Genomic DNA, 12,700 nt, shown 5'->3' with positions numbered 1-12,700 from the left:
TCTAGATCGGTGCGCGTAAGTCTGATTTTCTCTGAGATAAGAGCTAAGCTAGTTCTAGACAGAATTCGTTTAGCATTAGAAGAAGTTACAGCAGCAGATGTTAGTGTAAATGCGTTTGGTATTACCTTAGAGTCGCGGCATCTCTTCAGAAAGGTGAGAGACTCGATTAGCTGAGCCGTCTTATCCTGGAGCTTGTTGAAGGATCTCAAAGTTTTGTGGAATCCCTCCCTGTAGAGGCGGTTAAATTTCGATTCAAAGCTTTCGTGACTGCAGGGATTTATCTTCTTGGTTCTTTCGGTAAAGTCACGTAGAAGGGAAGTAATAAAATATGTATGCCGATGATATGCTAATGGCTGCTCACTCGGAGGAGGAGTTCCAGGTGCTGCTGCTGAACCTGGAGCTTGCCACCAACAGGTGGGGCCTTACCATCAGCCCAGAGGTGTAGCTAGGGCGGGGTGCAGGGGGGTACATATGTCCCCAGGCGCCAAGGTAAAGGGGCGCCAAAATGAGGGTTACAACGTTACATTATAACTTTTTGCGGCGGGCGCGGCAGCCTGAAACTACTGCACAAATCTACACCTCAACCTAAAAGTTTATATATCCCACCACACACAGCCTACATGTCATGTAATTACATTTTGGTATGCGCGCCTATTAAGAACTTACATGGAAGAACATCCCAAACAACAGAAAGGCGCAGTCTTTCAGCCTTAGTCACTGTCCTGTTTTTTGGTGGCGGAAACTACGACGGTCTGAAACACGCTGGAGTGCACGATCAGAAGCTGTTAAAGCTATCTATGAAGCACTGGATGAACTAGTAGGGCTGCTCTACAAATTATCGGAGGACGTAACTATGACGCCTGAAACCAGAAGTGATGTAGAACAGTTACAGGCATGCGTATTAAATTTTTACTTCATAGTTTTATTACATTTCTGGAATGTCATTCTTGGAAAAATTGATCGTGTTCAGAAGCGCTTACAGGATCCTACTATGAATTTCAAGGAAACAGCAACTGATCTGGAATCTTTGAAGCATGAATGTGTCAAGCATCGTGATGATTTGAGCCAAGTTGCTGTAGAAAACGCCAAAACAAGATGCACAGTCTGGGGAATCTATGTGGACAGAAGAATTATGCGACGTCGGAAGATGCCAGGAGAACTGGCAAGAGATGCAGGGCTTTCAGCAGAAGAAGAAATTGTGCGCGTTATAAAGAGTGTATTTTATCGACTTCAACAGGAGATGTCAACACGGTTTTTACGACTAAAAGACCTGAACACAAAATTTGGATTTCTGCTGGACGTCAAAACTCTTCTATCCGACACAGATGTCGATGCAATTCGTTGAAAATGCACAGATTTTGGAAAATTCTATGACACCGACATCAATGGCCACGAACTTTTCACAGAAATTGGAGATTGCAAAATGCTGCTCAGTAACCGGAATGAAGTTCTACCAGAAACTCCTTTGGATCTTCTTGGTTTTATTGTGTTTTATGGAGACGACATATTTCCGAATTTGCGAATTTCACTGGAAATTTTATTAACAATAGCAGTTTCAATTGCAAGCTGTGAGCGGTCGTTCAGCAAATTGAAACTTATTTTGTCGTATTTGCGTGCTTCAATGGGACAAGATCGTCTCAGCGATCGTGCTCTTCTTTGCGTTGAAAGAGAAACATTGAAAAAAACAGATTTTGATTACGTGATTGACCAGTTTGTGACAGTGAAATCAAGAAAAATGTATCTTTTGTAGACTATGTCAACCAGTCTACGACAGTGACTGAGTGAGCCATGTAATATAATTTCTATAAATTTGTTTCATTAAAATTTTAATTGTTATTCCTTATTCGATGTAATAGGAAAATGTGATTATACGGGGGGGGGGGGGGGCGCCAATTTTATAGTTCATCCCCGGGCGCAAAATATCCTAGCTACGCCTCTACATCAGCCCAACCAAAACTAAGCACTTGCCTGGCTATTTTGTACCATCGGACACTGCATCCCCACAACTCCCAATTGGTGATGGGGCAGTTGTGGAGACAGTGGAGAGTTTCCCATACCTGGGCAGTGTGCTAATGACTGGCTCCGGTTTAACAGCAGAGGTCTCACTCCAAATCAGTCGAGCTGCAGTATCTTTTCAATGGCTGCGTAACGCTGTGTGGAAGCTACCTGGTCTATCACTCCATACGAAGCTTCAGGTCTTCTCGGCCACAGTCATTCCCTCCCTTCTCTACGCTTGCGAAACTTGGACCCCCCTAATGGAACATCTTTGCTGGTTAGAAACATTTAGGCTAGCCTGCCTACGATCCATCCTGGGTTTAACCAGGCTGCATTGTGTGAGGAGCTCACAAATCATTGAAAGATGTGGACAAAATCCCATCGGTGACCTCCGGCAGGCAAGGCTGCGTTGCCTGAGTCATGTAGCCCGCATGGCCAGCCACCGAATGCCTCAACAGCTTTTGTTCCGCCGGATCGAGGGGGCTAAACGGGCGCGGCACGGGCTGGAGAAGACATGGAGTGATGTGCTACAGGAGGTCTTGGAGCTGAGTCCACTTGCAGATGACTTGTACCAGCCATGTCAAGATCGGCCACTGTGGAGGAGGCTCCTGAAGGACGCTACTGGCCAGTTCGAGGCAGTCACCCTCCAACAACAACGGAGGGCGGAGGAGTGACGCTCACAACAACGAGCGGAGCGCCGGGTGGCTAAAGCACAGAAAGTTGCCACAGGGGCCACAGGTGGTGCATCAGCCAGTCGTCTCAGTCAGTCGACCTGTGCCATCTGGGTTTGCCCCGTGACCTCTTGCCAGTGGGTGTTCGACACTTCACGTGGCCTCAAGGTGCACATAGCCTGGCACAAACGTTGTTGTGACGTCACCGCCACTTAGTGGCGAATGGCGGTTGTTGTTGTTCAGTCTATGTATGTATGTGTGAGTCCATTTGTAATGCGGGCGTGAGCGACCTTCCGGATGTGACGTCACGGAGAAGTGGAGTTATGTGACGTGGGAGAAAGGTTCGGGTCCTTAAGGGGAGAAACCGGAAGGAGACGGGAGAGAGTGGGAGACTGAGCAAGGGTGAGGCCACGCAGGGCGAAACCAGAGAAGGGTGGCACCGTAGGCCAGCGGTGACCAGCCACGGGAGCAGCCAGCGGGGCTGCGGGAGGAGACAGCAGTGGGGCTGCTGGAGAGGGAGAGCGGTGGAGGAGCTGCAGCGAGTACAGCCAGGGAGGCTGTGTATGGGAGACAGCAGCAAGGCTGCTAGGAGCTACGGGAGCGACACGAGGAGGAGCTGCAGCGAGTACAGCCAGGGAGGCTGCGTGAGAGTAACAGCAGCGAGGCTGCTAAGAGGCTACGGAAGCGACAGAGACCAACAGCGGGGCTGTTAGTGGTGACGGGGGTAACAACAGCGTCGGCACCGTGTGGAAAGTCTCAAAGGAGGACAGCCGTGTGGGAGACAGCAAACGAACCAAATAAAGGACACCAAGCCAGATATCGTGGTCGAGTCTTTTATTACACATTTGTGCGTGTAACTATATGTGTGTGTATCAATGGATTTGCGTGTGTAACTACATGTGTGTCTGCCTTTTTCGCCCGGGCAACGCCGGGTACTTACCGCTAGTAATAAATAATGTTGCCTCCCAAGTTCCAGTGCGCGCCTAAAGTGAACCCATTACAGTAGTATGTATTTAATTGTGTTCCTCTCAACCCATCAATTTCTCCTTCTTGTTAGAGGCTGATGACAAAACAATATTTGCAGTAGCAGAATCTGTTCTACAGGGTCAATGTCAATGGACCACCTGGATTAAATATTTACTTGGATTACTTCATTTAGAGCAAAAGTTATAAACATTGTTGGCGTGGTGCCCCAAATCAAGACCACTGTTAATAAGGCACATATTTCATGCTTTGTCTTTGTGAGTTTTGTGTTCGTAAGTCATGTGTTTCATGTTGTGCATGAGTTAATTTGTCACCACAACAGGGAACTGATATTCCCTGTGCACATTTGAAATAGTTCCTGCAATTTTCTTGCACGGTATTCATGCCACAGCCTGTGCCACCCCAGGGGAGCACGACTCACAGGTTTGAGAACCACAGATATGGAGACACATTTCATATATCTACTTTTGTCTACACGAAGGAACCTTTATCAAGACGTCTGGCCATTGTGAGAGAGAAGGCCTGGAAGGGCTCTAGAGCACCGTCTCCTGGAGGCTGCTCTGCCAGCAGTCGCGTGAGCTAGAAACTGCAGGGCTGTGCCTTTACCTTTACTTTTCACATTCAGGAGCAATGTCATACAAACTTTTAGAGATACAGTATATTTAAAATGTGGGAAGCCGTTTTGTTTTTCATTGTTTGCATTCTATGTGTAAAATAAATATGACTTAGACCTGAGGTAAACAGGACATAAACTGACGTTTGTGTCACCGTGCATGCGTGTCCCCTTGCAGGGACGACCTTTCCCAGCTGTCCTACACCACCATGTGCATCAAGGAATCGCTGCGCCTGCAGGCCGTGGTACCCTCGATCTCCAGGAAGACCAGCCAACCAATCACCTTGTGCGATGGGCGCGTCATCCCCACAGGTCCTAGCTCCTCACCTCCTCGGCTCTGGTCTAACTGCTATGAGCTGAAATCTCTAGTCTCCCACCCCCTCCCAAAGATCCTAACACTTTACCTACCCTTCGTGCAACCCCATGTTTGTTGTCACTTTTCGCTGGCTCTGTTCACGGGTGTTGCCACATTTTTACAAGTCAGGAGCACGCTCGAACTCCAAGGCCCATTGGGAGTGGGCAGGTGGTGGAGCGACTGACACGGGGAGAGGGATGTGAGCGATGGAGGGGGGCCCCGACTAGGAGTTGTGGTTTGGAGTCCCAGTTAATAAAACCTTTGTAGGTTAGAATAACTGTAAAAACTACATTACCATACTGTAGTTTATGTATCTTTATTCTTCTTTTAAATGGCTGGTCCTTGACTCATGCTGTCCAATCCTGAAGTTATTTGTGTCGTATACCATCCCTTGAAGTGGCATCGCAGCATATGTATTTCTTTGCCTCTTTCACTCCATCTGGACTTCCGAAACAAGGTCTGAAGTTGCCGACCCATAGCCCATGTGCCACATGGTTCTATGTTCAGTTGCACCATGATGGGGAGCTGTGTGACTACACATTTTGGGAAACTTTAGCAACTCTACGTTCATGTATTTTGCCTCCCACCCCCTGTGCTGTGCAAACGTACAGGAACCCGAGTTGTCATCAACATCTACTGCTTGCACAGAAACCCAGAGTTCTGGAAGGACCCAGAGGTTTGTCTCCAGCCTCCGAGTGTGCACGCTGCTTCATTGAACTATCGCAGTGTCGCATGTGTGAACTGCACTCACCTGGCCTCTGCATTTGACCTGCACGTGCAGATTCAATACATTCGTATCCCCTACATGAAGATTGTTTTGTCCGTGTTCACATTCCTTCCAAGCTGAAACAAATATAGGCATAGAATGACATTTTTTTGATATTTTCACGATTTTGAATAACAAATACAATGCAATTGTGACGATTTGAGACTTAAGCCCCACTTACATAGTTATTGAAATAATATGCATATTGACTTTGAAGGAAGTAGGATTTGGCCTGAAAAATGTATTGCCCGATTAATGACAGTCAAAGGAGAGAATGTAGTGATGCAGCTCAGCTTTTGTTTAGTTTGTTATCCTTCCCCCACATGCCCGATTAACACGGTTGACTATGTACGATGCGAAAGAAGTTGAACATACAACATACATACAAGTTAACGGTTCATATCCAGCGGCTGTCCTGATTAATACTGCAGGTGTATGAAATGTATGTATGTTGAACTTCTTTCGCACTGTACATAGCCAGTCATGATAATTGGAGGTGCGGGGGAAGGATAACAAACTGAACACAAGAAACTGTTCTAAAAAAAGGAATTTTCAATCTATATTTAAAAGGAAGAGCGTTCCAGATGGCTGCAGAAGCGCATTTGAATGCGCATTATGCAGTGGTTATACAAAAGCCACTGCGAGGATGACCAGAGTTTGCATGATGGTTTATACTCCTTGAGATCAGCAAAATATTTGGTTCATTTGTGGCAAGCACTTTGTGTGTAATGAGTGCGAACGTATATGCATTTGTTCCACAACCAGAAGCCAATGCAGCGCAGCGAGCACCGGACCAACATTGTTGGATTTTACAGTGCCCGTCACGACACATGCCAAATAATTTTGTACACGTAGCTTGCTAATGTTTTTTTCAGACATCCTGTAGAGTAGTGAGTTGTGATAATCAAGCCTTGTCAATACTATGAGTAATGATTCGGAATAGTTGCAGGGTTTATGGGGAGTGTGATTCCTTGGGGAGGGATGTAACACACCAGGCGGGTTGGTCGTTTTTCCACTCTTTTATAGATGATACTTTCATGCACAATTATAGGCAGAACCCCACAAGTATTGTCTGACTTGTGTACTCTATATGGAACTTAATAAAGAAAAGGAACATGTTTTTACACGCAACGCACCTGGGCGACTCCATCACCCTTATACGCCTACCAGCACGTCCGTTTATAGGGTCTCACGGTCCTGTGTCCCAGTTCTTCAGTCAGCCTGTAACAATATGCAAAGCTTTTTGTGCCTTCTTTGGGGTGGTGTCTCCACGATCTAACAGTAGGTAGAGCACCAGTGGCTCCCTTGGTGTGGAGAGTCCACACTGCAGCTATAGACAGAGCAGGTGGCTTCCCTTGGGATGGTGTCTCCGCACCAACAGCACGCAGAGCCCCGCTGCCTCCCCTTGTTGTGGTGCCTCCACACTCCCGGGTAAATGCTTCCAGCTCCTGGCTGCTGCTGCTGCTGTTTGCTGGCCCCACTCCCTTCTCATGTCGCGTGCCTCCAATCCACTTCTTTATTTCCCCTTTTATGGCAGGTAAATTTAAATAATTGGGCTTCTCCACACCCATACTCCTAAAATCGGCCACACCAGCTAGAACTGCCACAGAGGGAAGCCGGGTGTGTGACCCTAAACTTTCGCCTCGTCACACTATGCTACACGCCACCGTGTTGGCTATGCCATGACTAAATATTGGCTGAATGTGTCGTAGAACCCTTATATGAAATTCCACAACCTGACTATAGTTTGCACGTGGTGATCAAACGACATAATCTGGTCGAGAATGATGCCGAGGCTCATTAGATGAGTAGAAAACTGAATCCTGGAGTCTGCGACCATCACCCCTGATCGTCTCACAATTGTTTTCACCAGAACCCGAGTGCCATCCAGCAGAACCTCCGAGTTTCCTGGATTAAGCATTATATCGTTTTGTGCAATACACGTGCACTGCTCGCGTGCATTCTTAGAGGTTATCGAGGCACTCCATATCTAACTTTAACTTAAATGTCGAGTCGACATTCGTTGATCAGATATTGGATCAATGCCGTTTTGTTGACTAGGGAGCGTGCGTTTACAAATCCAGTAGAGCTCTGGTTCACCATTTGGCTCAATGCCTGACATCAGCAGCAATATGGCGATGAAGGCACTCTTTCGGGATCGCGTGGATGGAGGGTGGAAGAAGAACTGACCAGATCTGCAGCATAATAATATGGGATGCATTGCAACAAGTGGTGAACACGGTCAGGTAGGGGTCGCCATTTCCACAGCAGATTCGTAGCACAGTGGGTGCAGAACTCGAGTCGTTTGATGTGGAAAGTCGACCAATCAGCACTTCCTTCTGCTGGTGAGTGCCACCGCAGTACTAGAGACATTTGGGTGAGACAGAATTAGTTTGTCGATCCAAGCCAAGGGAAGTTCTCGGCATGGTCCCACATTCTCCAGGGAAGAGGGGAGGTATTGCTTGTTCACACCGCTTGGTTCGTTCAGCCAAAGTCCCGCGTGCGTGGGGCCTGGCCGCAAGCACCCGGGCAGCAGCAGCAGAATTGGGTTTGTGCACTTCACTACACACCTGGTGACCTGGGTTAGATTCCTGGCCGCATCAAGCAAGGAGTGCCTGAACCTCCTATGTCAACTCAGCCGTAAATGAACGCCCAGTATTGTGTGTTATCATCAGCACTTGGGTGGGTAAAGGTAGCACGGCATGCTGCTGGCCACAGAACCCCCTCTTGTGCCAGGCTGGCCTAATCAGGTGCTGGCTAAACAACTTGCCTCACCACCAGCTACAATTCCAGTATTAACTCCTGGACATCCAAACCAGAGGTGATTAGTCTCAGTAAACTTAAGAGACCTGGGCTCTCCTCAGGTTTACTGATGGTAATTCTGCCGTGTGTGCGTCGGCGTCAAACCTGGGAAACTTCTTTAATAAACGAGACAACAGACTACTCACCTGCAGCAAACATACCGGCAGACATTCAAGGAAGTAGGCCAATGCCTCCCGTTGGTGCAGAGGCCTCCACAGTGAATGGCCGGGAGGCGAGGTTCAAAGGGATTGGAGGTTCTAACTCGCGGGAAGCGAAGGTTGAGCGTTGAGGCGATGGTTAACAACCATCGAGGGAAGAAGGACGATGATTGGCTGAGAGGGGTGTGGCGTGTGAGGGAAGCTTCGAGAGAAGGGGCTCGAAAGGTATAAAAAGGGAGAGCACAAGGGGAGGGTACGAGCCTCAAGAGACAGGCAAAGTAGCCAGGCCTAGTGTTGTGTCAAATCAAAGGTGCTGTGTCACATCAAAGGCTCCCGAGTGCAACATGCGAACCTTATGGCGGTATCCCGAGGTACCATAGTACCCCGGTTCTCGCATAATGTCCGTGATGCAGTCATTTTTAGTCTGTTGATGGTCGGCGATGCAGCAATCGACTCATCTCGACGAACTGTACACGATGCACTATTCAAAGTTGAATTTTTAGAAATCGGGTTTTTTTTAATGCTATTTGGCGTTTCAACATCGCGGAGTAGCACTGATGTCGGATTGATTGGTACCCCAGTCGTGGAGTTAAGTCCACCCCTGGAAAAGATAGTGTCCCAGAATTAAAATATTAAATTGCCTCGGCCCATTTTGTATTATTTGGTACCCCGGGGTACCGCCATAAGGATCATGTGTCGGCATCCTAACACTTAGATGGCTGGGATTGGAGATCTGTACCAATCCTCTGTTAACATATAATAGGTGCTCGCTCAGAGAACTTTCCCTAGCAGGGTAATGGAGACGGAGGTGGTGATCAGTGTGTGCGTACGCGTGCACATGAGGTCACTTGATGTGTCAATATGTAATTTTAACTCGCCTGTGCATCTGCCCACAGGTTTATGACCCTCTGAGATTTTCTCCTGAAAACGCAGCCAATCGCCACCCCTACGCGTTCATCCCCTTCTCGGCCGGGCCCCGGTGAGCGTTAAACCCTCCTGCTCACCGCCACCGTCTCCACAGGCAAACTCGGGCCGTTACTACACAAAATATGAAGCCCCACGACGCGATTAGCCTGCAAGGGACATGGGGGGGAGCGATGGGGCAGTGGTTAACGCATTGCACACAAACCCAGAAACCCAAGTTCGATTCCCGAACACGAATACAATAATTGGCAATGGGGAGTTGTAAATCATACCTGTCCCCTTCTCCCCTTCACCAACCCACGTTGGCTAGTTTGTTGAAGCATTGTTAAATAACTCCCCGCACTCCAATGAAGCCTTCATCTGACAGTTGATTTTAAAAAAGAGTTCTGCGCATTTTTACTTAAAATAAGTCACGCTAGCGCAGTGGTAACACTTCTGCTTCGCAACAAGAAGTTTCCAGGGTTCAATTCCAGACTCAGGACAAAAAACGGCAACAATGTACCTGACACTGGTCAAACATCCCAAGGCTAAAACATCTTACCTATAAATTACTCAATTGGCGATTACACACAGGAAGATCATCGCCTCCTGATTCGTGAGACCACTAAGGCTCCAAGCATAACCAATCATAAACTGATTATGATTATTATGAAAGTAGTGAACGTGTCTGAAGCCTGCGTGGGTGATAGTGTCGGTGTCTGCCCTGGATGGGTGGGGAGCTGTGGCACAGCGGTTAGTGCGCTGTGCTATGAACCCTGCAACACAAGTTCGATTCCCCCTCACAGCCAACACCGGTGACAATTAATTGAATAGGTATTGGGCCTCTGCTAAGTCGACTCAGCCTCAAATGAGTACCTGGTGCAGTAAGTATCGCTACTGGGGAGAAAAGGCAGTTGTGTGTAGTGCTGGTGATCCACCTGCCTTTATAGGTGCTCGCTAACAGCAGTTACCCCAAGTCTATTTAAAGCTATAATAGGGATATTTGTCTTGCCTGAATGAGTGAGTGCAGAGAGCCGTCAAATCAATATTTTTTTTTTCTTACACACGTGACGCCTTTCTGGCTCAAATCTGGCAATCAAAGAGCCATCACATTAAAACTCAATGTAAAAATAGAATATTATGTACAATGAGATCTGTAGGGAGCGATGGCACCACACAAGAGGAGTGGTGCTGCCCAACACAGACCCCTCTCTGGGCTGCACTTGCATCCTTATGAAGAAATATTCTCACAGAGCGTTGCGTGCCCCGTATTCATTATTTGTCGCATTACAGCCACAGCAATGTTTAATTTTTAGAGCTGGCACCTATCCACATAATTGTATAGCACGGCTCTACTACAAACGGCTTTCACGGTTGACATTTGGTAATGTAAGTGATGATAAAATTGTGATTTTATGACCACGACTCTCTTCACCCTGCATACACCCCCCACAGCAACTGCATTGGGCAGCACTTTGCCATGAACGAGCTGCGCGTGACGCTCGCCCTGATTCTCTCACGGTTCCGCGTGCTGCCGGGCCCCGTGGAGGCGCAGCCCGTGCCGCGCGTCGTCAACCGCTCTACCACGGGCTTCCAGCTGCAGCTCGAGAGAATCCCGCCACTCGCCGAGTAGCAGCGACGCGCTCCGTCCCCATCTCACATCACACCGAGCGCAGAGCTCTCTCCCTGCTTCTCACTCTCACATTCACTCTCTGTGGAACTCTGTTCCCATCACACACACTCACTGTGGAACTCCCTGTCATACACTCGGGTGAGACTGATGATGGTGAGATGTCTTTTTTTCGAAAGTTCACACAAGTGCCCCGTGCTCGTGCAACACTCTAGGTTCTAGCGACTGATGATATTAGATAACTCGTGTTGTGTAGTATGAGATGGCGACAGCTTAGGAAAGCCTTTATCCAGTAATGTGTTCTGTCCTCACAGTCATGCATGAAGAAAATCATTAAAAATAAACCATGCTCTCAAACTGTAATCGTGCTTTATTATGCCAAATATCGGGTTTCACAACAAAATACTTTTAAAAACAAACAACAAAATACAATAAGGGTTACATTTGAAAATACACTAGGACAAAGCACCTTGAAAGCTTGTGATAACAGCAGGTGTCAAACACTGCATGTGCATGTTTTTTATCCTGTATACTGCCTGTCTGGACTACAGCAGCACATCACCATTGTGTACGATAATAGTCACTATTGTGGCTAAAGTCATGCTTTTGCCTCGTATGCTACAGGAGTATTTTTTTTCACACCTGCTTGCGAGTCCAGACCTCTCGAGAGAAAGAGTTGCTCGCAAAACCAGGTTATCAAAACTCAGCTGTGACCAAACGAGGCCAAACATCTGAGAAGTGTTTGAGTGGCTCAGGCGGCTAAATGGGACTTTGTCGAGTGATCCAGACTCTGGACTTGTGAGACTGGATTCCAAGAAGTCACGATAAAACCATGAGCCGGCAAGGAGCTCAGCGTTGTCAGCAAACAATAAGTATTGAGATTGATTTTGGGCTTAATTCATTCTTGTGCAGCTACTAGAGCTAGTTTCATACTATAACCCAAACTTGCCTCACTATCTCTCCTTCCTCTGCAAAGTCAAACTCCAGAAATTCAGATTGCAAGCCAAGGCATGGGTACAAATAAATGGTCGAGCCATAAGGAATGCACTTTGCATGTTTAATGGTCATGTGGAAGACATCGGATAAATCATAGAAACAAACTGTTGTGATGTCTTTACACAATTCAGCTTTACAAAAAATGCATAACCATGTTTGTTTCATGTAGCAGTGCGAGAAATTTATTTATTTAATTAGATAATGATCACACCAAGGTGAAAGGTCCACACAACAATAGAGATGAAAATAACGATTTTACAAGTTTATGGGGTGAGAATAAAACCTGGAACATTATTGAATGAATAAGGCAGCTAGTCGAATGGTGCTCCTAAGAAATTCACTTAGAATGAGATGAACAGCAACCTGACCTTCTGAAGCACAGCTTCAAGGAAACGTTACTTTAAAGCATCGTCCCCGTGTGCATAGGGTTTACGTTCACACTCAAAAGAATGTCGCCAAACTCTGCATGAAAGATGAGGTTTCAACTCTTGTGAACAGTTCTTCACGACGCCCCGCTAAGAGCTTTACTCATTATGGGGACCTCATTTGCCAGTAAAAATATGATAATTGGTTCTTTACCCTTCTATCTGGCAACAAAACTGACACCTTTTTGCAAGGAGTCATGTTTGCATAGACCGCAATACCTGCAGTCATAAATACAAACAAAAGACATAACTCTGATAATGTGCACTGTCCTTGAAGTTGATTGGTCCACACCCGAGACAGCTTTCCTTCGAGCCTAGTCTCATATGGGTTGGACCAGATGCGCCTTTTGGCGTCATCTGGTCCAACCCATATGGACCAGATGCGCCTTTTGGCGTCATCTG

General features: G+C 47.1%; 1 protein-coding gene across 2 annotated transcripts in view; it reads left to right on the top strand.

Annotated features, from left to right (window-relative positions):
• The window catches only part of LOC133352592 (cytochrome P450 4B1-like), a 56,467-nt gene extending 45,285 nt beyond the window's left edge, over nucleotides 1-11,182 (top strand). For both annotated transcript variants that reach the window (XM_061568331.1, XM_061568332.1), the window contains exons 9-12: nucleotides 4,442-4,575; nucleotides 5,230-5,294; nucleotides 9,241-9,323; nucleotides 10,703-11,182. In XM_061568331.1, the coding sequence (XP_061424315.1) occupies nucleotides 4,442-4,575; nucleotides 5,230-5,294; nucleotides 9,241-9,323; nucleotides 10,703-10,880 (460 nt within the window). In that variant the 3' untranslated portion in view covers nucleotides 10,881-11,182. The remainder of the gene's footprint in view (nucleotides 1-4,441; nucleotides 4,576-5,229; nucleotides 5,295-9,240; nucleotides 9,324-10,702) is intronic.
• Nucleotides 11,183-12,700: the final 1,518 nt, after the last annotated feature.

This window comes from Lethenteron reissneri, chromosome 41, assembly GCF_015708825.2.
Source record: "Lethenteron reissneri isolate LAM-NWPU_2019-01 chromosome 41, ASM1570882v1, whole genome shotgun sequence".
Lineage (NCBI taxonomy): Eukaryota > Metazoa > Chordata > Hyperoartia > Petromyzontiformes > Petromyzontidae > Lethenteron > Lethenteron reissneri.
The sequence above is the reverse complement of the archived record's forward strand: the minus strand, read 5'-3'. Positions and strand labels throughout refer to the sequence as shown.